This window comes from Saimiri boliviensis, chromosome 9 (assembly GCF_048565385.1).
Source record: "Saimiri boliviensis isolate mSaiBol1 chromosome 9, mSaiBol1.pri, whole genome shotgun sequence".
NCBI lineage: Eukaryota > Metazoa > Chordata > Mammalia > Primates > Cebidae > Saimiri > Saimiri boliviensis.
Genome location: NC_133457.1, coordinates 96357123 through 96382501, shown reverse-complemented (window position 1 = coordinate 96382501; position 25379 = coordinate 96357123). Strand labels below are relative to the sequence as shown.

Sequence of the window (25379 nt, the reverse complement as noted above, 5' to 3'; positions counted from 1 at the left end):
ATCTGGAGGGCTCTCCTTTCAACTGTCCACCCGCTAAAAACCTTGTCCTTCAAGCTCTCATTCATGGGTTGCCTTCCCTGTGAGGCCTTTTCCAGCTTCCCCAGAAAGAGCTGGCATCTCACGTGTTGACTTTACAATTGAAAACTTTGTGCTGTGATTGTCTGGGGACCTGTCTTCCCCATCAGTGTGCCCCTCAGTGGGCAGACTGTGCCATATCTCTCTCTCTAGTGTCTTGTACAATGCCTGGCACTGGGTGAGTGCCCTCTAAATGCTTGGCAGCTGAATGACAATGGCCCCAGGACTCCTTCTCCCTGGCACATAGTTGGAAAGGACTTCTGGCAGTTGCCAGTGAAAGTCGGGAGGGGTAGTAAGTTTCAGGGCCCCACCCTGGGAGAGGCATCCATTTAGGGGCAGCTGGAGACAATTTTACCACTTGCCTTTGGGCCAAGACCGTCCCCAGGGGATCCAGCTGGTGGGGAAGTTCCATACTTGCACTACCCCTGGAAGTCCTTGGGAACCAGCTATCCCAGCCCTAGCAGGGGGTTTCCTCTCTTGTGATGTCAGGAACTGAACCAAGAAGGGAAGCAATTCTTGTCAGGGTCTCTGGATGCTGCAGGAGGAAGTGTGGCCAGAGTTTCCACGCTCAGTGTCTGGGCTGACCCAGCCAGTGCCCTTTGGACCCCAGGAACAAAGGGGTTACGCAGTTTTCGTAAGAAGGTAGTTCCGGGGTGGGTGGGGACTTCCTTGGGGTGTGAGGGAAATTGCCCCATCCCCGGAGCTGTGGGGTAAGAACTGTCTGTCCCAGTGCCTCTCAGCACCCCTGTCACTGTGCTCTGGCTAGGACTTTGGGCATTTTCTGATCTTTTCTTGCAAAGCCCCAGGGTCTTTAAGGGGGACTCCTATATCTTTGGCCCCTGTCCCTACCCAACCAACTTCTCTCTCTCCATCTGCCTCGCTCAGAAACTTACTAAGGTTCCCTGTAGCCTCAGGTCCAAATGCCTCAGGCTATGGTCACTTCATCCCAAAGTCTCAGAGACAGGACAGTAGAGAGGCTAGGGGTATGAGCTTTGGGTGAGCCAGACATGAGTCCAAAGCCCAACTCATTGTGTGACCTTGGGGTATTCACTTCCTCTCCTGAGCTCCAGTTCCTTCATCCATAAAATGAAAATAAATACAATCGACAACCTCAAAATTAAGAAATGGCTCAATAGAATGAATTTGCTCAGTGGAAGCCGTCACAGATTAGTCATTCTCAGAGTGGTCTGTGGACCATCAGCATCACCTGGGTACTTGTTAGAAATGCAAAGTATTGGCCAGGGATGCTGGCTCATGCCTGTAATCCCAGCACTTTGGGTGGCCAAGGAGGATGGATCACCTGAGGTCAGGAGTTCAAGACCAGCCTGGCCAACATGGTGAAACCCCATCTCTACTGAAAATACAAAAATTAGCCAGGCATGGTGGCGCATGCCTGTAATCCTAGCTACTCAGGAGGCTGAGGCACAGAGGTTGCAGTAAGTCCAGATCGCACCACTGCACTCCAGCCTGGGTGACAGAGCGAGACTCTGTCTCAAAAAAAAAAATTAGGAAAACATTACAGAGTAAAAGAAGCAATAGGATGACTCTTATATAATACCATTTATGCAAACACACACACACAGCACTGTGTAGTTTAGGCCCAGGGACATATATCAGCACGTAGGGTGAGGTGCTCATAGTAAAGAGGGAGAAGGAGTGTGGGGAACACGTCGATTGGGAGAGGGATAAAAATGATCATTGACCACAAACCAAGTATGAATCATGGAACTCTTCGGACCTGGAGTCCTACTACTATTGCTTGAAAATGGCTCACAGTACCTATAGGAGGAAGTGTTTTGCAAGGTTTCACAGACACATTTTGGCTCTCCTATGTGAGTGCCTCCTCTCAGACCCCATTCCTTTCAGCTTTCCAGCCTTTACTCAGGCTGTGCCAAGTGCTGTCCTTAACCTGACTTCTCTACCTCTCCAACCTTGCCTTCACCTTTCTTTGACTACCCCAGACTCCCAGACGGCTGCCTATGGAGTCTTGGCTATTTCTTGCCTGGGATTGAGCACAGAGCTAGGCTGTAATAAGGGCGCAAGAGGAGAAATCCTGTTTCTTCATCCCAAACAGTGAGCTCCCCTGAGGGTCTTCTGAATATCTCACCCCCACCTCAATTGGGGTAAGATGCACCCAGGTATCTTTTGCTCATTACTAGGCAAGAATGGTAAACTGAGCCACAAAATGTTTGATGTGGAGAGGAACAACATTTATTGAGCACTTATGTGCTAGACCCAGCTCTAAGGTCTTAGCTCTCAGTAATCCCCGTGGCCACTGGGTTAGGTAGATGAGGCTGAGCTCACTGGACAGATGGAGGGACACAGAGGTTCAGACATGAACCAGATAGAGGCCCCAGGTCGGCCTAGCTCCAAATCCAAGAGCTGAACAAACCACTTGTTCGGGGTCTTAAGGCCAGAAAGGGGTCCAGATCACCCCACTGAGTCAGCCTGGGTAGAGGATACCATCTACTCCACACTGACTGTACAAGTCAGGCTTCAGGGGACGGGGGACCCTGACATTTACAGCCTGAAAAAGACCTTCCAGCTATTTAATATGGTCAGTTTGAGGTCATATAAGGAGAATTAGGAGTTTCCCTCGAGCCTCTTCCTCTCTTTTTGAACCAGTTTCCCAATCTGTAAAATAGGACAGAGTTCCGGAAATTCTGTTCTCAGTCTGCCAGCAGGTGGAGCCCACTCTTCAGGCCTTCCTCAGCTTCCAGAAAGTGGCGGCGCTCCGCGGAGGAGGGTGCGTTCTGGGGCCAAGCCCTCTGGGCTTCTGGGACAAAGCAGGGTCGCTGCCCAGCCCCAGCCCGACAGAGCAGCCCGGGAGCCCCGGGTGACTGCCCGGACTTTAGGGCCCGGCTTCGTTCGCCCCCCTGCAAGACACTCTCGGTACTGTAGGGCGCCAGGCCCCGAGGGCAGGGACCCAGACCCTGGAGTGAAGATGCCCCCGCCCCCGCCAGGTGTGATGAGAGGGCCCTGGGGATAGGGGCCCCCCGGGATAGCCTCCCCCAGGTAAAGCTGAGACTCAGCTGGGCTGCAGGGCCACACCATCCTCAGGGGCAGTGGCTACAGGTAGTTGTCTTCAGCGGCGGCGTCCTCGCCCCTGGGCTCATCCTCATCTTCGTCGTCGTCGTCGGGGGCCAGCGCCTCGATGTCGTGTGTGATGTCGGCCAGCAGCCGGTGGAAGGCCTGTGCCTCAGGCCGCTGGGCTGCGCCGTCGTAGCTGCGCACCGCGGAGGCCGATGTGGAGCTCATGCTGCGCTTGATGCGGCCGAAGCTGTCAGTGAGGATGCCACCCTCGCGGATGCCCACACCCTCCAAGAAGCCCTCGAAGTAGCCGATGTCCTGGTCCGGGATGAAGGGCCGCATCCCTGCGAGCCGAGGGGCGGGGTGAGTCCCGGGGGCACAGCCCCTTTCCCTCCCACAGGGGAAGCGTCCTCTCTGCAGATCTGGGTTCAAATCCCTGCTGTCACCCACTGGCTGTGTGGCCTTGCCCGAGGTCCTTAATTCTCCAAGCCAGTGAATAACAACACAGCGCTCAGCACACAGGGAATGCTCACTACATGCGAGGTTACTGGACTTTATATTATTATAACCTCCACCTCCCAGGTTCAAGTGGTTCTCATGCCACAGGCTCTCAAGTAGCTTGGATTATAGGTGCACACCACCATGCCCTGATAATTTTTGTATTTTTCTTAGAGACAAGGTTTGGCCCGGCTGGGCTTGAACTCCTGACCTCAAGTGATCCCCCAGCCTCAGCCTCCCAAAGTGCTGGGATTACAGGTGTGAGACACCTCATCAGGCTTATTTTTGTTTTTATTATTAGTACCATCATTATATTCCTATTTATTTATTTTTGAGACACAGTCTCACTCCCAGGCTGGAGTGCAATGGCGCTATCTCAGCTCACTGCAACCTCCGCCTCCCAGGATCAAGCCATTCTCCTGCCTCAGCCTCCCAAGTAGCTGGGACTGCAGGCACCCATCGCCACGCCTGGCTAATTTTTGTATTTTTAGTAGAGACGGGGGTTTCACTATGTTGGCCAGGCTGGTCTTGAACTCCTGACCTCGTGATCCACCTGCCTCAGCCTCCCAAAGTGCTGGGATTACAGGCGTGAGCCACTGCACCTGGCCAGTCCCATTGATTAATTATGTCGAACTTCATTTTCCTCATCTGAGAAATTGAGATCATTGCAACTGTTTTCTGGGTAGGGATGTGAGGATTAAATAGCAAGGTACTCAGCACTCACTGAGCTCGCTGTAAACAGTTTGTTTTACTTCCATCTCTACTTACTAGCTATGTGACCTCAGTCCTTTGCTTCTCTGAGTCTCACTTTCCTCACCTGCTGCAAAATGGGGACCGATAATAGTATCTACTTCTCAGAATTGGGGCATCCAATGAGACGATGCTTGGCACATGGTAACTGCCAAGCACCTCGGTTTATTCGTATTATTCCTCGTGTTGTTATTAGTCCTCCTTACTAGCCATGTGACCTTGGACACGTTCCTTAGACTTTCTGAGCCTCAGCTTCCACATGGGGCAAGATGGGAAGAATCAGTCCCTCTCCCAGCTTTGCTGTGAAGATGAAATGGCCACACCACTGCTTAGTTCTTCTTATCAACAGTGCCTTCCAGCTCTGACAAGTTCTTTCCCTACTCTACACCTTGAGCTCCTCAGCTGCCCTTCGAATCTCATGATCTGGGCTTGATCAGAAGCTGAAGGATAAGACAACACAACAACACTCGCAGCGCAGTGCCTGACTGGGATGGCATGGGCCAAGCGGGGGTCCTAGCTGACCTCTGGGGTACGGCGGGGGCTCACCGAGGAGGAGGAACTTGCGCCGGTCTCCGTAGAGCTTCAGCAGGCCTGCGCAATAGTCCTGGATGGGCAGCCCCAGCCGATACTCCCGCAGCAGCAGCGCAAACTGCTGGATCTCAAGCGGCCCCAGCTTACTCCGCAACTATGTGGGGGACACCATTTGAGATCAATCCCAGGGAGCAACCCCACCCAACCCCTGCCCAAAAGGCCCAGAGCCTTCGCTAAGGGCATGTTTGGCTCAGCTCTCCTCTGAAAACTCTCCCATGGGCTACTCCGGGGACATCCAGACTCCATAGGCTGCATCTAAGAATAGGATGTGGACTCAAGCTGCCTGAGTGCAAATCTTGACCCCTTCACTGGATCAGCTCTGTGATCTTGGGTAGGTGACAACCTCCATGATGCTTGCTTTTCTCATCTGCAAAGTGAGGATAATGATGGCATCTTCCTCTTGGGGTCGTTGAAAAGATTAAAAGAAATGATACATGAAGGTGCTTAGAATGGTGCCTGGTATACAGCAGGCACTCAATTAATACCAGCTGACATTAGTTAAGGTCTTTCACAAGTGGGCCTCAGTTTACTCTCCTAACCTCAGCTCCTGCCCTGAGCTCTGATTCAGTTACATCCGGTATGATGTGCAGTTCCCAAAATGTTTACTCCAGGCTCCAGGCTTTTGCTTGTGCCGTTCCCGCTGCCTGCCCCAGCTCACCGTGACCAAGTAATCCTGTAACTGCTCGAAGCCCAGGCCACTGTGGTCGCTGCCGCTGCAGTGGGAGCCATGGAAAGAAGGTGTGGACGTGCCGCTGTAACATGCTTCAAAGGTGTCCTGGGAGCCATTGCTGCAGGCACGGGAAGAAAGGGGCCTTCATTCACCTCCCTCCAGCTCCTCGCTCTCAGGCAGGCTGAAGGTGGCAGGGCTCAGCTGCTGATGCTCTGAGGCCGCATCCTAGACTACATACTGGCTTCCAAGGCCTCGCGTAAGTACCCTGGCCCTGGCAGCTCTCAAGCCTCATCTCACTGTGCTTGCCTTTGCTCTTTGTGCCCCACCCATCTCCCTCTTCCTGTCTCCTCACCTCTGGGAGTTTGCACCTGCTGTCCCCTCTGCCTGGCATGCCTCTTTTCCCCTCCCTTTTGCTCAGCTAACTCTTCCCATGATCTTAAATGTCATCTCCTTAGGAGAGCATTCCCTAATTCCCTTAGGTTGGGTTAGAACCTCTGTGGAACGTGCTCCCTCATTCGTGACATGCATGGCCTTTCTAGGCCCCCCAAGCATCCTGTGTGACCACTCTCTCCCTCACACCCTCTGCCACAGCTACAGTGGCCACCTGCTGCTCCTCAAACCCACTAAGCTCTATCCTGTTTTCCTGTTCAGAAGTCTTTTTTATTTTTTATTTTATTTTATTTATTTATTTTTTTTTTTTGAGACAGAGTCTTGCTCTGTCACTGAGGCTGGAGTACAGTGCTGAGATCTCAGCTCACTGCAGCCTCCACCTCCCAGGTTCAAGTGATTTTCATGCCTCAGCCTCCCGAGTGGCTGGGACTACAGGCATGTGCCACCATGCCTGGCTAATTTTTGTATTTTTAAGGTAGGGTGGGGTTTCACCATGTTGCCCAGGCTCCTCTGGAACTCCTCACCTCAAGCAGTCTGCCCACCTCAGCTTCCCAAAGTGCTTGGATTACAGGGATGAGCTACCAGGCCAGGCCAATTCAGAATTCTTACATTTGCTGTTCCCTCTACCTGGAACACTCTTCCCCCTGTCATCCTCCAGGCCTCAGCTCATGTGCCGTCACCTCTGAGAGGCCCTCCTGACTCCCCAGCTGAGTTGGGGTCCCCCTCAGCCTCTCTTATAGTACCCTGAGCCTCCCTTTAGTACTTATTACCATTAGTGATTGTTACTGTTAAATGGTGATTTTGTTGCCTCCCATGTTAGATTGTAAATGTGACAAGAGGAGGGACCTTGGTTTTCTTCATTTGCCAAACACCTACTACGTGCCAGGCCCAGGTTTTGCCCCCTGTCTTTCGTCCATCTGTATCCCCAGCACACAGCACAGTGCCTGGCACATAGAAGGTACTCAAGAAATATTGCTCAATAAAAACTCAATCTTGGGCTCCTGCCTCCTTGTCTCTAAATTATTCCAGAACCATCCTCCATTGTTACATACAAAGAAGCAGTGTAGCTCTGTGGTTAAGGGACTGGACTCCGGAGCTAGCCTTCTTGTGTTCAAATCCCAGACCTACAACTTACTAGCTGCTTGACCTTGAGAAAGCTAAGCTTTCTCAGTTTTTCCATCTGTAAAACGGGATAATAATAATTGGTGTCATCATGAGAATGAGAGGAGTTAATATTTGTAAAACACTTAGAATCATGGACTACAAGCAATAAACAGTAGCTGCTGTAATGTTGGTATGTCGATGAAAAAAATAAAGTGCTTTATAGAATAGCCCTTAGAACACAGCAAGCTCAGTGTTCAAAAGCTATTATTGTTTTATGTCTCCAGTAGATATCTGGTTGTTTAAAGACTAGCCTAAGGGCACACAGTATGAGGAAGGCAAATCAATCGTCACTAAAAAGGAAAAAAACAGTAAGGCAGGTATCACTGGCAGAGACTGCTACATGCCAAACCCAAGCCCTTAGTGACACGACTAGGTGATCAACTCATACCAGGCTACCCAGGACTTTCTTGGTTTTAGTGCCGAAAATCCCATATCCTGGGAAACCTCTCATTCCTGAGCAAACTGGGATGGCTGGTCACCCTAAACAGAACCATGGGTAATGTTCCCAACTTAAAATTTTATTTATTAATTAATTTTTTCTTTTTTTGAGACAGACTCTTGCTCTGTCACCAGGCTGGAGTGCAGTGGCACGATCCCTGCTCACTGCAACTTCCGTTTTCCAGTTTCAAGCAATTCTCCTGCCTCAGCCTCCTGAGTAGCTGGGACTACAGGCATGTACCGCCATGCCCAGCTAATTTTTTGTGCTTTTAGTAGAGATAGGGTTTCACCATGTTGGCCAGGATGGTCTCTATCTCTTGACATCATGATCCGCCCACCTTGGCCTCCCGAGGTGCTGGGATTACAGGCATGAGCCACCGCACCCAGCCTATTTGTTTGTTTACTTATTAAAATAGAGACAGGGTCCCCCTGTGTTGCCCAGCTGGTCTCAAACTTGTGGGCTCAAGTGATCCTCCTGCCTTGGCATCCCAAAGTGTTGGGATTACAGGCATGAGCCACTGCTACTGACCTGAAACATTTTTTTAATTCATTATTTATTTGAGACTTGCTTATGAGACTGGCTAAATTTTTGTAATTTTGGTGGAGATGGGATTTCACCATGTGGTCTGGAATTCCTGGGCTCAAGCAATCCACCTGCCTCAGCCTCCCAAAGTGTTGGGATTACAGGTCTGAGCCACCACATCTAGCCTGAAATATATATATTTTTTAATCCTAAATTTTCCAGCTTTGCTTGCAGCTACTGACGGCTATGTGACCAAGTCCTGCCTATGAGATATAAGCAGAAGTCATCAGGTGGGAATCTGGCAAAACTCTTTAAAAAGCCCCCTGGCATGCTACTGTGATGGCTGGAGCTACAACCACCATCTTGGTCCATGAGGTGACCTTGAGGATGGCTGCAAGTCCTGAAGAGAGTAGGGGAGGAAAGAGAAGCCCGAACTCCTAACAACCGTGAAATGTTGAATTGCTCTATTTTATGTCAGAGATAAGAAAAAAAGTTCTATTTTGTTTGAGATACTCTTTTTGGGGTTTTCTATTACGTGAAACCAAAATCAAAGTAAACCAAATTATTTTTTGGCCTTTAGCTATGATTTTGGTCCCTGCAGGCCACTATGCCTGGATGACTGGCAGAGAACCACACAGGCCTGTGGACCGGGTCTGAGTTCTGGTGTCTCCTGGGTCTCTCAGGGGTCTGGATCCTGTGAGTTTCCAGAGTCAGAGAGCTCAGTTTACCTCCCCCTCTTAGTGCCCAGTGTCTCAGCACACATCAAGGTTGAGTCACCTTCTCCTATCCTGTCGAGACTAGTGACCGTGTGTGTGCAGGGGTAGGGGAGCAGGGTGGAGTCCCTGACACAGGCAGTACTCACAAGGAGCTGCAGCAGCTGAAGTCGGCATCATAGGCGTATGTCCCATCTGTGCGGCAGCTCTCACCTGGGACCAGCAGAGGCAATGTCAGAGGCAGCAAAGCAGGGATTAGCATCCTCTCTTCCCTGAGGCCCCACCCTCAGTCTCAGTCTGGTCCTGCCTCTGACACCAACACACGGCAGACCCTGGGGAACTCCCCTCTCCTCTCCTGATCCTCCACTTCCCCGACATGGGGACAATACCACCTCCCTGCCTTCTTCATGGAGGCCTGGGGAACAGCAGATGAAGAAACATGTGAGAGAATATTTTGTCAACTGTGGGTTTCAGGAAGAAAAAAAAAAAAATGTCAGCGGAATGCAGTGGCTCACGCCTGTAATCCCAGTACTTTGGGAGGCTGAGGTGGGAGGATTGCTTGAGCCCAGGAGTTCAAGACCAGCCTGGACAACATAAAGAGACCCCATTTCTACAACAACAAAAAAATTAGCTGGGTGTGGTTGTGCATGCCTGTGGTCCCAGCTACTTGGGAGGCTGACATTGGAGCATTATTTGGGCCTGGGAGGTCATGGCTGCAGTGAGCTGTGATTGTACCACTGCAGTTTCAGCTGGGTGACAGAGCAAGACCCTGTCTCAGGAAAAAAAAAAAAAAAAAAAAAAAAAAGTTGTGAAGGAAACCCTCAGAGCAAAGAAACACCGTGTATGAAGAACTTGCTCTCTTCCTGGTCCTGTTGTTTCATTTATCTGGTTATTAGCCTCCCCCTTTCTAATCACTCAGTGGTGCTTCCTTACCCCCCAGATGGGGCCAGTTCTTCATTATACATTCTCCTAGCATAGTCTGTGGTTATGTATTTATCTACTTACTTTGAGACGGAATTTTGGCTGTTGTTGCCCAGGCTGGAGAGCAGCTCTTGATCTTGGCTCACTACAACCTCTGCCTCCCAGGTTTGATCGATTACCTCCTGCCTCAGCCTCCCGAGTAGCTGGGATTACAGGCACCTGCCACCACACTCAGCTAATTGTTGTATTTTTAGTAGAGATGGGATTTCACCATTTGGCCAGGCTGGTCTTAAACTCCTGACCTCAGGTGATCCACGTGCCTTCGCCTCCCCACGTGCTGGGATTACAGGCACCTGCCACCTCACCCAGCTAATTGTTGTATTTTTAGTAGAGATGGGATTTCACCATTTGGCCAGGCTGGTCTTAAACTTCTGACCTCAGGTGATCCACGTGCCTTCGCCTCCCCATGTGCTGGGATTACAGGCATAAGCCACTGCACCTGGCCTGTGGTTATATATTTGTGTCCTTATTTAATTACTGTCAGCCTGCCTCCACTAAGCAAACCTCGTGAAGACAGGGCCACCTTTGGTTTTGCTCACCAGCATAACCTAGTGGTTAGCACCGGATCTGACATAGCAGGTGCTCAATAAATATTTGCTATATGAATGAATTTGTTGGAATATTTGTTGAATTATCTCATTTATTTGCCCATCATCCTTGTGAGAGTTGAACTAACCCAGCTTCCCAACAAGCACAGCTCCCACAGATGGGAGGGTCTTTGGAAGAAAAGAGCCAGCACTCTGTTGCTGGGACCATGCTGTGGGAGAGAGTGGCTGTGGGAATTCACCCACTGGCCTGAAGGCAGCACGGGGAGTGAGGTTGTTCCTGATAGAGCTTCAGAATCAGACAGACCTAGGTTTGAATCCTGCCTCTGCCACTTACCAGCAGTGTGACCTCGAGTAATGTATTGACTACTCTGAGCCTTAATGTCCTCATCTGTAAAACTGGAATCCTAAGGCCTCAGAGAGTTCTTTCATTCATTCAAAAAATACTTCGTGTCTGATGTACCCAGTCCCATGGTAGCCACGGGGGAATACAGTGACAGAGGACAGGCAAGGTTGCTATGAGGACGTGGCACATTGGTACTGTGCTTGGCACACAACTGGTACTCAAGAAATGCCTCTGTTAGTCTCATTCTCATTCTAGTCCTTGAGTGTATCCAAGGACACATCTGGAAATCTTGGTTTTGCCTTAGGGTCCTAGCGGGACCACTGGCTCAGTAAACAGACAATATATCTGCTTAGGTTTCTGCAATACAGGGGCACAAAAACAAAAGGGAGAGAGAAGAGTTCAACTCTAGGGGGCTTGTTCTGAATTTGGCAGCCCAAACATCTTTGAAGAAGCTAAGTTTGAGACTGTCATGAAAATGGACATTTCACCTACAAATGGGGGGCACACTATAATTATGGCAGAGATCAGGAACCCTAAAGGCCTTCATCAGCCCCGAGTTCTGGACATCTTCCCTCCAGCCTTTTTGGGATGTTTCACAGGAGAGGAGGTCAGGAGTTCTGGTACTCACTGCGGCTGCAAAGCCACGGCCGTTCAGGTGTGGATGTGTAGTGGTAGCCAGCCCGGTCCACACACTCAATACTCTGGTCCCCGTAGATGATCTGGAAGACCTGACAGATGAGTGCGCAGGACTCCTCCGCAGCGTCCTGGCCCAGGGAGGAGGGGAGAGAGTTCAGGTCCTCACCACCCACCAGGAAGTTACCCTGCTTCCTAAAACAGCGTGAAGATGTGCACAAAGATACACACCTGTAGAGCCCTTTAAATTGGCTCTCAAGACTTTTTCCATCAAAATTATATGGCTACTCTCTGGATCTTGGGACCCGTTTATAGAATTCCGTGACAAATCTGACTCTTGTGCTATGAAAAATGTACCCCAGATCTCTGGAGGATTCATCAGCCTTCTTGATGCACATCTAAGATAAATCCTGATTTAATGTGTAGGTATGGAAACTGAGACCCAGAGAGAAGAAGTGATTAGTCAGGATTAGAATCCAGTTATCCTAATGCCTAGTGGGAGAAGAGATGATTAAATGTATCAAAATTTTAGGCTCAATATAGTTACTAATACAGGAAGCCATATTTAGATATGAGCTTCCTGGCATTCAGTGTGAAAATGGAAGCAGGGGCCGAGCGCAGTGGCTCACACCTGTAATCCCAGCACTTTGGGAGGCCAAGGCAGACAGATCATGAGGTCAGGAGTTCGAGATGAGCTTCGCCAACATGGTGAAACCCTGTCTCTACTAAAAACACAAAAATTATCTGGGCGTGGTGGCACATGCCTGTAATCCCAGCTATTCAGGAGGCTGAGGCAGGAGAATGGCTTGAACCTGGAAAGCAGAGGTTATGGAAAGCCAAGATCACACCATTGCACTACAGCCTGGGCAACAAGAGCAAAACTCTGTCTAAAAAAAAAAAAAAGAAAAGAAAAGAAAATGAAAGCAGGATAAATAAAATTCAGTCTCTTATAGAAGAAAGGAATTTAAGTTCTTGGCTAAAACTTTTTTGAGACTGCAGATCTGAAGAGGAATTTAGCTCTTTACCTCTTTACACCTTAGGACACATAGAAAAGCAGTAACTGATGAAGAGACTGTCTTCATGAAGCTTTTCTCTATGTTGTGTCTCTAAAAAGGCCCAAGATAATGGATGGTTGGATGCAAAAAAACGAAAATTAAAAAGCCCAAAGTCTAAATTAAAAGGTAACTCACGATAGGCATTTGGGGATAGTGGGTGTGTCCTAATAATTAAACCAGGACTGATCCTTACCATAAACCTACAAAATGGACAGGGCAAAGAGGATTCCTATTTTACAGTCAAAGATGCTGAGACTTAGCGTGGGTAAGTGAATTGCCTCGGCTAACACAGCAGGTTCACGGCATTAGTTAGCACCAGCACCCAAGCTTCTTTGACTCTAACTCCTATACTCTCCTTGGGACCAAGATGACTCAGATAAGAAGCCAGCTTGGACACCCCTGGAAAGCAATTTTTTTTGAGATAGACTCACACTCCAGTCACCCAGTGGCACAATCATGGCTCACTACAGCCTCGACTTCCTGAGCTCAGGTGATCCTCCCACCTCAGCCTCCTGAGTGGTGACAGGCACACACCGCCATGTCCAGCTAATTTTTTGTAATTTTAGTGGAGATGGGGTTTTGCCATGTTGCCAAGGCTGGTCTGGAACTCCTGGGCTCTAGTGATCTGCCTGCCTCAACCTCCCAAAGTGTTAGGATTACATTTATTTACTCACTCCACAAATTGCCACACTCCTATTGTGTGGCTGGCACTGGGCCAGGTTCAGTATCCCAAAGCCCTCACAGTCCAGTGGGATGAACAGTCCACACTCTTGGCTTTGTCTGGAATCCTATTTCCAGCCACAGAGGAAGTAGGCATGGTGGCCAGAGTACAAATGGCCTTGTAAGCAACTGTAAGGATGTTAGCTTTTACTTGGAGTGAAATAGGAAGCCACTGGAAGATGTAGAGTAGTGACATGATGTGACTTACATGCTAACAGAACCACTGTGTGTCGGGGAAGAGACTGCCAGCAAGGGCTGAACCAGTCAGAGGGTGACCACACGATTCAGGTGAAAGAAAATGAGGCATGGACCTGGGTGGGTACAGGGGAGGGTGGGGAGAAGTAAATGGGTTTTGATTATCTTTTCATTGTTGTTGTTTTGGGACAGAGTCTCGTTCTGTCACTGAGGCTGGAGTGCAGTGACTTGATCTCGACTCACTACAACCTCCACTTCCTGGGTTCAAGCGATTCTCATGCCTCTGCCTCCTGAGTAGCTGAGATTACAGGCACCTGCCACCACACCTGGATAATTTTTGTATTTTTAGTAGAGGCAGGGTTTCACCATGTTGGCCAGGCTGGTCTTGAACTCCTGACCTCAGGCGATCCACCAGCCTCAGCCTCCCAAAGTGCTGGGATTACAAGCTTGGTTATGTTTTAAGAATAAGAACCAACAAAATTTATTGACAGAGTGGATATGGGTGTGTGTGAGAAAGATAGAAACCATGAGAGCCAGCCAAGGGCCACTGCAAGGTTTTAGCCTGAGCAATGTTAGGATGCAGCTGCTATTCATTGTGACAGGGAAACCAAGGGAGTAGCAGCTTTGGGGGAGGAGATTGGAGCTCAGCTTTGGATGTGTTGGGTTTGAAACAGTTGTTAGATCTTCAGATGGAGAGACTGCATTGAGATTCGGTGAGAAATAAAACCTGAGAAATGTTCAGTGTTCTAAAAGCCGTGAGACGAGAGATCACCTAGAAATGGGTAGATGTAGGATAGATGGAGGAGGGAAGAGGATCAAGGGCAAAGTCTGGGGCACTCCAACTTCTGGAGAGAAGAGGGGGAACCAGCTTGGTAGGAGAAAAGCCTGGAGAAGGTGGAGAGCTGAAAGCCAAGTGAGGAAGTGTTTCAAGGGGAAAGAGACAGCTGTGGTGTCTGAGTTTACTGGTGATTAATGCCTTGCCCTTTAGACAGGAACTATGTTTCGTTCACCATTGTTTTTATACAGAGGGATTTGGTGATCCAAGATCAGAGGAAAAGCTTAGAATGCTCAGAAATTGAAGGGGTCTGCTAGACTGTGAGCTCCCTGAGGGAGGACACCAGATGTCTATTTCGTGTCTGTATCCATAGCACCTAGCCCATTGCCTAGCACAGAGCTGGCACTCAATAAACATGGTTGGATGAATAAAAGCAAGGGGGAATATAGAGGATGGGGGAGGGAAAGGGGAAGACAGAGGGGGAAGGAAGAACGGCAAGAAACCTTGGCTGACCACCTTAGTTATCAAGAGTACTGACTCTGAACTTCCTGGATTTGAATCTTAAAACCACCTAGCGCTTCCTGTGTGACCTCGCCTATGTTACTTCACCTATGGGTCTCGGTTTCCTTCTCTATAGAATGGTGATACAGTCGTTGTAATATTTGCCTCCAGAGGTTGCTGTGAGAATTAAATGAGTGGATGCAGCCCTGTGTCTGCCATGAGCGGGCCCTCGATTCATGCTGGTGGTTCGTGTCCTCGTGAATGTTAGGGTGGTGGGGACAACACTGACAACGTTGAAGAAGGAACGCGGCTGGAGATGAGATCTAGTTTGTTTTGGCCACTGTGAGAGTTCGTCCCGTTGAGGGAGTCAGGAGGAGGCGCCCGGAGGTGCCCAGGTCCGGAGTTTAGGAGCCATTAGGTGGGGTGGGTGCAGGGAAAAGGCAGGGGCAGAACCCAGGAACCTGGTGGGTGGGGCGGGGGCAGAGTCGGGGGAAGCCGGGCTTCGGGCGCGGGCTGCCCTCGGGCTCACCCTGTTGGCCACAGCCAGGATGACCAGGTTGCAGTAGGCGTCGGGGCTGGGGTCCTGCGGGTCCAGCGGGTTGGGGCCGGGGTGTCGCCGCTCCCAGCTGCCGCCGCCGCCGCCGCCCGCCTGCCTCCGCTCCCAGCTGCCGCCCGGCTTGCCCGCGCCGCCGCCGCCGCCGCCGCCGCCGCCGCCTCCGTGCCGCCGCTCCCAGCTGCCGCTGAACGTCTGCCGCCGCTCCCAGCTGCCCGACGCCCGCGCCCCGGCGCGCTGGCGCTCCAGGCTGCCGCCGCCGCCTCCCCCGGCCCGGGCCTCCGCGGCGCCCCCGCCCCAACCCATCCGCCAGTCCAGGCTGCAGATGGTGTGGCGCCGCTCCGCGGTGCCCACCCGCCGCTTCTCGGGCGCCGCGCCTGGCGGGCCGGGGTCGCGTCCCGCGCCGCCGGGGCTGGCGTCCACGCCGGCCGGCACCGGGTCCACGCCCAGACCTAGGAGAGCCAAGGTGGCCGTCAGCCTCGGGGATCGGGGCTCAGAGACCCCCTCTGAGGCCGACCGGAGCACCTCGCGGCTCTGGGGTCCCACCGCCGCCTCGCCCCCGGCTTTAACAGCGCGTTCCCCGCCCACTCCGCTTCCACACTTTCGGGCCCGCCTCGGCCTTAGTCTCCACCCCTGGGCTCGGGGTGGTGCGGCCAGGTGGCTTCCACGCTCCCCACGCCGCCCGCGCCCCTGGCTCAGACCTGCCCTCTGAGCCGAGGGAGGTGGTCAGGCTGTCCTCCCCCTAGGGAGCCTTAACTGGGGACCAGTCCCGGGTTTCAGGGACCGGCCCTTTGGATTCCGATCGTCTGCCTCTCCTCAGCCCCGCCCTCAGCCCCAGGGTCCACCCTAGCCTCTGAGCTAGGTGGTAAGTGCGGGCCTAGCCCTGGCCTCGGGTCTTGAGCTTCTCCACCCTTTCCGTGCTCCACCACCTGGCCTCGGTGTAGTGGCTCAGGTCACCCACCTTCATCCTCAATCCCAGGCAGGGTCTGCTTGCCCAGCGCCTCTTTGGCCTGCCCCGAGTCTCAGCGTAGTATGGCCGGACCTTTCCCATCGCCCCCGCCCCCGCCGCAGGTCCCGCTCCTCTCCAGGCAAACCTGCCCCTGCCCCGCCCCCGCCCGCCGCACCGGTCTTGAGCACTAGCAGGTGCAGCGCGTCGTCCTGCAGGTAGGAGGCGGCGGCGATCTCGTGCGTAGGGATGCGCAGGATGAGCTCTTCATTGTCGCGCCAGGTGAGCAGCAGGCAGCGGGCAGACAGGCTCAGGATGCTGTCCTGCTCCGCCGTGGTCTTCAGCGGCAGCTCCTTCAGCTGCTGCAGGGAGGGTCAGATCTCGAGTTCTCGGGGTCCGCGGGGAGAAGAGGGAGAAGGGAACGAGATCCTGCCCTCCTCCCTCCCCAGAGTCTCACCCTGGCGGTGTCTAGCAGCTGCAGGAGCTCGTCCCGACTGGAGGGGTTCAGTGAGGAAGTCACCCAGGTAAGGTGGCCCAGGAACTGGATGGAAATCGGAGTGAGAGAGGGACACAGAGAGGTCACCCTGAAGCCTTGAAGAACCCTGGCCTGCTCACTGATGTAGTGCGGATAGACTGAGATAGAAATATCTAAATTAATAAAACCTGGTAATAACTTTTACTGAGCCCATAAGAGAAGCCAGGCACAGTTCTGAGCGCTCTCTGTGTATTCGGTCATTCATCTTTTCTAAGGATGAGAAAAACCAAGGCAGGGTATGGCTGACTAAACAACTTGCCCAGGATTAGTCCACATGCCAGAGCCCACACTCTCAGCTACTGGCTTATATTGCCTTAGCACATAGTTATTTAGCTATAAGATTCCTCAGGGAAGCAAAAGTCATTATAATAGCTTGAAAAAACTGACCACCTGTGAGTTTCCTCTAGTCTGCGTGGCTCTCTCCACCCCAAGCGTCATTGTCAAACAAATTGCAAATCACTTGCCTTCCTTATGGTCATGTTGCAGAAGTCAAATGGAAACGGAAAATGTTGGATCAAATTAGTATATCATTTTGTCAGAAAAAAAAATGATGCTCTAAATCAATACATTTTTCATTCACTCTTAGTTATAGCCTAATGTTAGCACTGAAATGTATTCAATATAATAATTACCTTTTTTTTTTTTTTTTTTTTGAGATAGAGTCTCACTCTGTCACCCAGGCTGGAGTGCAGTGGCAAGATCTCGGCTCACTGCAAGCTCCACCTCCTGGTTCAAGCGATTCTCCTCCCTCAGCCTCCTGAGTAGATGGAATTACAGGCACAAGCCACCATGCCCGGCGAATTTTTGTATTTTTAGTAGAGACAGGTTTCACCATGTTGGCCAGGCTGGTCTCAAACTCCTGGCCTCAAGTAATACACTTGCCTCAGCCTCCCAAAGTGCTGGGATTGAGTGGGTTGGGCCAGGGTGGCACCACTCCCAGCCAACTTTTAAAATATTTTTAGTTATATTCTTCTAGGTGAATCCACCAATCAAACCTTTTCTTTTATTCTGTATGAAATTTCAGAGCCCAATTTTTTTTTTTTTTTTTTTTTTTTTTTTTTGAGACGGAGTTTCGCTCTTGTTACCCAGGCTGCAGTGCAATGGTGTGATCTCGGCTCACCGCAACCTCTGCCTCCTGGGTTCAGGCAATTCTCCTGCCTCAGCCTCCTGAATAGCTGGGATTACAGGCACGCGCCACCATGCCCAGCTAATTTTTTGTATTTTTAGTAGAGACGGGGTTTCACCATGTTGACCAGGATGGTCTCAATCTCTTGACCTCGTGATCCACCCGCCTCGACCTCCCAAAGTGCTGGGATTACAGGCGTGAGCCACCGCGCCCGGCCTTCAGTCCCCAATTTTTAAGTGAATTTATTTGTTTTCCCTCCATATAGGGTTGCCAGATAAAATATAGGATGCCAGTTAAATTTGAACTTCAAATCAATAATTTTTAAGTTTTTTCTTTTTAGTATTTTTAGTCCCTTGCAATATTTTGGACATATTTATGCTAAGAAAGTATTCATTGCTTATCTGAAATTCAGATTTTACTAGGTGGCTTGTTGTTTGCCAGTTTGGATAACCCTACCCCCATAACAATCTTCTTGGGCTAAATAAAGACCCATCATTGCCTCTTCATGGTGTTTATGAAATAGAAGTATAGCTCCTGGCCAGGCACAGTGGCTCACACCTGTAATCCTAGCACTTTGGGAGGTTAAGGTGGAAGGATCACCTGAGGTCAGGAGTTCGAGACCAGCCTGGCCAACATGGTGAAACCCCATCTCCATTAAAAATACAAAAAAATTAGTTGATGTAGTAGTGTGCGTCTGTGGTCTGGCTGCTCAGGAGGCCTGAGGCAGGAGAATTGCTTGAACTTGGGAGGCAGAGGTTACAGTGAGCCAAGATGGTGCCACTGCACTCCAGCCTGGGTAACAGAACAAGATTTCATCTCCAAAAAAAAAAAAAAAAAAAAAACGAGAGAGACAGAGAAGTACAGCTCCTAAGTGGTGGAAGAAGTCCTTTGTGCCTTGCTGTTAATCTGGCTACTGTCTGAGTAACAGCAAGGTCTTCACAGTAAAATCTCATGGGAAATGTGAAAGTCAATCAAAATAGAGTCACTTGTGTTAAAAGCCCTGACAAATAGAAGGGAGGATTCCCATGCATGAATGCCTGATAACAAGAACTATCAAAAAGACTGGAAAAACTACAACTTTGCACAAAGGCCCTCTTAACCTTACACACACACACCCCACACAGATTCCTGCAAGGACAGCAACAGCTTGTCCAACTTGGAAATGGTGCCGCCCTTGTTATTGATCCTTGCAGCCAGGGATAATTATCTCAAAACAATTATGTAATCCTCCTTACTTTTCCTTTAAAAATCTTTGCCTTCCTTTACCTCCTGCATACACGCAGTTTAACATGCCACCCATATTCCCATTGCAATGCCTATTCTTGAGTAAACATCACTTTTTTTTAGTGAGTCTCCCCTTCTGTTATTTCAATTGACAAAGATAGGGCTTTTCTGTCCACAGAACACTCTCCTATCCACTCTCCCCTGGGGATGGGAACACGGAGGAGGCTCAGCAGATGGAAGTCACTTGCTGAGGGCAGGAGCAAGGCTGACATGAACCCAGGCCTCTTTCCCAGGAGCCCAATTTCCCCTGTATGAGACAGGGCTGATCAGAACTTGGCGTCAAGGAGAGGGGAGGGTCTCCTCACCCCAGGGTTTTTCTCACCCCTTCTCATCCTGCACATACCTTGACCTCTTTCTCCAGGTAGTCACACAGCAGAATCTGGGGGTCGATGAGGTAGTCGGGGGGATAAAGGGGCATCGAGTGCAAGGGCCGGCGGCTCACGCTGCTCCTACAGGCTGCTCGGCGCCCGGCCTTGGGGAACACCAGCCTTCGGATGGGGGATACAAAGCCCTGGGGAGGAGACCAGGAATGAGAGTGCTAACAGTGGCTGCTTTTATTGAGCACTTACTATACTCACTTTAACTTACATTACCTCTCACTAAAACTCTGCAGAAGGGGTACCTCTGTGAGTCCCATTTTACAGATGGAGAAACTAAATCCTACGGAGGACCTCGCTGCTAGTCACCAGCTAGTAGTGGTGGAACCAACAGTTCACCTTGGGTGTTCTGGATCCAAAAACCTTCTTTCTGAATACCCAGGTAAGAGTGTAGCTCCTGCCAACCAGGTTTGAGGAATGAGTCTAGGCTGGGGCAAATGCAGAAAAATATTAGGATTCAAGGCTGGGCATGGTGGTTCACACCTGTAATCCCAGCACTTTGGGAGGCCGAGGCAGATGGATCACTTGAGGTCAGGAGTTGAACACCAGCCTGGCCAACATGGTGAAACCCGTCTCTACTAAAAATACAAAAATTATCCAGGCATTGTGGCAGGAGCCTGTAATCCCAGCTACTTGGGAGGCTGAGGCAGGAGAATTACTTGAATCCAGGAGGCAGAGGCAGAGGTATGTGTGTATGTATGTATGTATATATGTGTGTATATATGTATAATACATATTAGGATTCAATGTGGGGGGTGCATAGCTATTTCTTATGCTATTCTCGGTGCTTTCCTAAAAGTTAGAAATTATTAATAAGTACATTTAAGTAGAATTCAGGGACACCTGCATAACAATGGCCTGGATCAAGGTTAAAGGTGCAAATTCTGGGGCTCAGCCCAGATGAACCATCTGAATCTCGAAAGAAAGCTTGAGTTCCATCTAGAACAGCATTTCTCAATATGAGATTCCTGGACCAGTAGCAGCAACATCACCAACTAGGAAGTGAGAGAAATGAAGATTCTCGAGACCCATCCCAGACCCACTGAATCAGAAACTCTGGGAGCAGGGCCCAGCAATTAGGCTTTAACAAGCTCTCCAGGTGCTTCTGATGCGAGCTCAAGTGTGAGACTGCACTTCAGAGCAGTTGCTCCCAGCCCTGGCTATCCTTTAGAACTACCTGGGGAAGGCCAGGTGCAGTGGCTCATGCCTGTAATCCTAGCACTTTGGGAAGCTGAGGCAGGAGAAGAGCTGTGAGCCCAGGAGTTCGAGACCAGCCTTGGCAACATGGTGAAACTGTCTCTACAAAAAATATACCAGCCGGACACGGTAGCTTATGCCTGTAATCCCAGCACTTTGGGAGGCCGAGGCGGGCAAAGTATGAGGTCAGGAGTTTGGGACCAGCTTGACCAACATGCAGAAACCCTGTCTCTACTAAAAATATAAAAATTAGCTGGGTGTGGTGGCATATGCCTGTAATCTCAGCTACTCAGGAGGCTGAGGCAGGAGAGTCACTTGAACCTGAGAGGCGGAGGTTGGGGTCAGCCAAGATCGTGCCACTGCACTCCAGCCTGGGAGACAGAGCAAGACTCCACCTCAAAAAAAAAAAAAAAAAAAAAAAAAAAAAAAAAAAAAAATTAGCCAGGTGTGGTGTGGTGTGGTGGTACGCCCCTGTAATCCCAGCTACTTGGGAGGCTACTGTGGGAGGATCACCTGAGCCTGGGAGGTCGAGGCTGCTGTGAGCTGAGATTGCAACACTGCACTCCAGCCTGGGTGACAGAGTGAGACCTTGCCGAAAGAAACAAGCAAACAAAAAAACCCACACAAACTACCTGGGGAGCTTCTAGAACTTCAGATGTCCAGGTTACACTCCAGACCAACTGAATCAGAAATTCTAGACTAAGACCCCAGAGATAGGGTATTGCTCTGTTGCCCAGGTTGGAGTGCAGTGGCACAATCATAGCTCACTGCAACCTCAATCTCTTAGGCTCAAGCAATCCCTCTGCCTTGGCCTTCCAAGTAGTTGGGACTACAGGTCTGCCACCATGCCCTGCTAAGTTTTAAAATTTTTAGTAGAGATGAGGTCTCGCCGTGTGGCTTAGGGTGGTCTTGAACTCCTGAGCTCAAATGATTCTTCTGCCTTGGCCTCCCAAAGTGCTGGGATTACAGGTGTGAGCCATTGGGCTTAATGGACTTAAATCCATTAAGGTTTTTAAAGCCTCCTTAGGTAATTTCAAAAGGCAGCTCAACTGAAAACCACTGAGTCAATGTGTGGTGTGATTACTTAATTTTTGCAACTAGGCAAGTGTAAGACAAGACAACCCTCCTCTCCCCACTCCCGCCCACAAGGAGCTCACATTCTTGTTTGGGTAAACAGAACACAAGTCCACAAATACATCTGTTCATTTACTCATTCATTCAGTAAACATTTATTCACACCTGTATGGCTGGACTCTGCTGGGTGCTGAGGATTCAGTGGAAACCTGGACCCCATCCTTGCCTCCAGGGCTTGTGAGAAATGACCTAGACTAGTGAGTTTCCAACTTTATGTGCCCTCGAGTTTTGATTCAGTAGGGTTGGGTTGGAGACTCTGCATTTCTACCAGGCTCCCATCTGGTGCTGATGTTACTGGTCTGTGCACCACACTTTGAGTAGCCAGGATCTAAATCGGTGATTCTCAAAGTGTAGCCCCACAACCATCAGCATAACCTGTGGGGTTGTTAGAATTGCAAATTCTTTCTGGCTCAGGCGATCCTCCCACCTCTGCCTCACAGTAGCTGGGACCACAGGCATGCACCACCACCACACCTAGCTAATATATATATATTTAAGAGATGAGGTCTCACTCTGTTGCCCAGTCTGGTCTTGAACTCCTAGGCTCATGCAATCCTCCTGCCTCAGCCTCCCAAAGTGTTGCGATTACAGGCATGAGCCACTGTGCCTGGCCAGAAATGCAATTCCTTGAACCCCACCCCAGACCTATTGGCCCAGAAACTGAGGGTAAAACCCAATGATCTGTGTTTTAACAAGCCCTCAGGTGATTCTAATGGGTGCTCATCTTAGATTAGAACCAATATCATAGAGCCTGGATGGGGTATGTAGAAACTGAGGAATGAGAGGAAACTATCTTCGAGAAAACATGCCAAGCAGAGGGCACAGCATATGCAGAATTCCGGATGCCTCAAAGGCTGGTTGAGGGTGAGCCTGGAGAAGCCACGTGCACCACCTGCATGGCTAGATTATGAGATGAACATATAGAGGCCTTGAATGCCAGCTATGGAGCTGGGACTTTGTCTTGCATATGTGTGTGTGGTGGGGATGGGGTGGCATTGGTATTTTTGTCGGTGGCCCTGAATGGCTCAGCTCTGCCCACCTATCCAGTCCCATTTGTCCCACTCTTGTCCCCTGTGCCCCCTCTACACAGTCCTCCTTCAGTCTCTCCAGCTTGCTATGTTCCTTCCCACTGTGGGGCTTTTGCATATGCTGTTCCTCTGCCCCAAACACTCTTCCCTACCCCCTTTCCTTCCGCCCATCAGCCCTCGACTCAAACTGACCAGTCTAGGGCTGGGTACCCCAATATTCTATCCTTCAGCATGGAGTATAGACCTTCTGTAAACTTTTATTTATTTATTTATTTTGAGATAGGGTCTCACTCCGTCACCCAGGCTGGAGTGCAGTGGCACGATTTCAGCTCACTGCAACCTCTGCCTCCTGGATTCAAGTGATTCTCCTGCCTCAACCTCCTGAGTAGCTGGGATTACAGGCATGCACCACCACACCCAGCTAATTTTTATATTTTTAGTAGAGACAGGGTTTCGCCATGTGGGCCAGGCTGGTCTCGAACCCCTGACTTCAGGTGATCGGCCTGCCTCGGCCTCCCAAAGTGCTGGGATTACAGACGTGAGCCACTGCATCCAGCCCTCCTATGCAATTTTCCATTAATTTATTCATTGCCTTTTAAAAACGGAAGTGCTTGGTGCATAAAAGGCACTCAATAAATTATCTGTTAGAAGAACAAACCAAGAGAAAACATGCACATATGTGTTAGCTCCCTTCTGAGCCCTCTGTGGTTCATGTAGGCACCTTTCACAACAGCCCAGACCTACATTTCTGGTGGGGAGGGGAGAGGAGAGTGTGGAAATGGAGGTGAGATAGAAGTTGAAATTAGAGTGGCTCCCTGAACTCCAAAGACAGCCAGGTGAGACACCCAAGGAAGCATACCAGAAATCTTTTCAGAGTCAGAAGGGGTGAGGATCTGGGGGTGGGGGAATGGCTCCTGGCTGACGCCTTACACATAGGCTCTTGTATAAAGGTGGGAGGAGCAGGGAAGCAGGCGGGAGACTCAAGCCTAGGTAGGCGACCTCCTATCAGAATTGCCCCAGCTGGGTCCTTCTGTCTGGGGCTGTGGTGAGCCGGAGAATGGATCTGCTGGGTGTCTGTCTGTCTGACAGGCTGCAGGAGGGAGCCACCAAAAATAGCAGGGAAGCAGATGTGGAGAATCTCCCAAAGTAAGTCTGTCTGGCCAGGTTTCCTGGGAAGGTCCCTGTCTGTTCATTTTAGGGATGCCAGAGCCCACTGAGAGTGGAGAAACAGGGAGTTTAGAGCCTGAAGATCTGGCTGCCCAAGAGTGGGAAGGAAGTTACTTCCAAATGAGAAGAAAGGTCCCCCTTATGTCCCTCACTACCGATCCCTCTCCCACCCCCATTTGCCCCCCTCCCCAGCTTTGGGAACATTCCTTTCCCTGCGTCCCTCCCAACCTCCCACCTACCTTCTTCCCTTTCTTGACTTCATATTCCATGGTGAAGTGTCCCCTCTACTCCTGCCACCCTCCTGGCCATCCCCTCCAACCCCCCCCCCCCCAACTCAGTTCCTTTGTTCTTTTTCCTGCCTAGTCGGAAACTCCACCAGCCCTGGAGTTCCTGTCCCTCCCATCTGATGGGGATGGTGGGGGTGGGGCGTGGTGGTATGGAGGACACAGCCTTGGGACCCTGCTGAAGGTTGGAAGTCCAGGCACAGCTGACCTGGGGAGGGAGGCTCAAGGCCTCTAGCCAGAAGGCATTTACTGCGGGAGCTTGGGAATTGGCCAAGGCTGGAGAAGGGCCCCCCGAATTTGAAGTCCTAATTTGGAAAATTCGAAGTTCCAGCCCTACTTCTGCCACTGACCTTGCTGTGTGACCCTGGCAAGGCAAGTCAGCTCCCCCTTTCACAGCCTGTTTCCCCCTCACCTCTATAAATTGGGAGTAAGCATTTTCTCCCTCCCTAGGCTGCTGTGGTGAGAAATGAAAGAGTGGGCGGAAAGTGCCTTATAAACTACGGAATAAACTGTAGCCAAGCAAGTTATGATTTAAAAAAAATAATAATCATTACTATTAAGGGAGGCAGTATGCGTGGGCTTTGAAGACAGGCTGCTTGAGTTTGAATCCTAGCTTTGGCACTTACTAGGGTTATGACCTTTGGGAAGTCTCTTAACCACCAGAGCCTCAGTTTTCCCATCTTTAAAATGAGTATAATACTAGTTTAACCTCATAGTGAGCCTGGAAAGATTAAATGCACCTAGAAGAACTTCTGGCACATATTAAGTACTCAGTAAGGCCGGGCATGGTGGCTCACGCCTGTAATCCCAGCACTTAGGGAGGCCAAGGCAGGCGGTCACCTGAGGTCAGGAGTTCAAGACCAGCCTGGTCAACACGGTGAAACGCCATCTCTACTAAAAATACAAAAATTAGCTGGGCATGGTGGCACATGCCTGTAATTCCAGCTATTCAGGAGGCTGAGGCAGGAGAATCGCTTGAACCTGGGAGGTAGAGATTGTGGTGAGCCGAGATTGCGCCATTGCACTACAGTCTGGGTGACAGAGCAAGACTCTGTCTCAAAAAATACAAAAAATAAGTGCTCAGTAAATATTAATTGTTTACCTGCCTAGTGATTCTCAACTTAAAGAACAAACAGAGGCTCTCTAAAAGAAAAG

The 25379-nt window shown here is 50.3% G+C and overlaps 1 protein-coding gene across 1 annotated transcript; it reads right to left on the bottom strand.

Annotated features, from left to right (window-relative positions):
* Positions 1 to 1467: 1467 nt before the first annotated feature.
* On the bottom strand, positions 1468 to 24268 carry CCM2L (CCM2 like scaffold protein). The gene is made up of 10 exons (XM_039479442.2): positions 24180 to 24268; positions 19381 to 19548; positions 16550 to 16633; positions 16271 to 16454; positions 15123 to 15598; positions 11343 to 11478; positions 8992 to 9055; positions 5603 to 5732; positions 4900 to 5038; positions 1468 to 3449 (listed from the first exon to the last, which is right to left on the bottom strand). Exons 1-10 carry the CDS (start codon positions 24207 to 24209, stop codon positions 3145 to 3147), a joined length of 1716 nt encoding a protein of 571 aa, XP_039335376.1. The 5' UTR covers positions 24210 to 24268; the 3' UTR covers positions 1468 to 3144.
* Positions 24269 to 25379: the final 1111 nt, after the last annotated feature.

Coding starts and splice junctions, on each gene's coding strand:
- CCM2L (XM_039479442.2), bottom strand. CDS start 24,209: ATGGAATATGAAGTCAAGAAAGGGAAGAAG. Junction 16,634..19,380: donor ACCTGGAGAAAGAGGTCAAG/GTATGTGCAGGA, acceptor ATTTCCATCCAG/TTCCTGGGCCACCTTACCTG. Junction 11,479..15,122: donor TCCTGGCTGTGGCCAACAGG/GTGAGCCCGAGG, acceptor TCCCTGGGCCAG/GACGCTGCGGAGGAGTCCTG.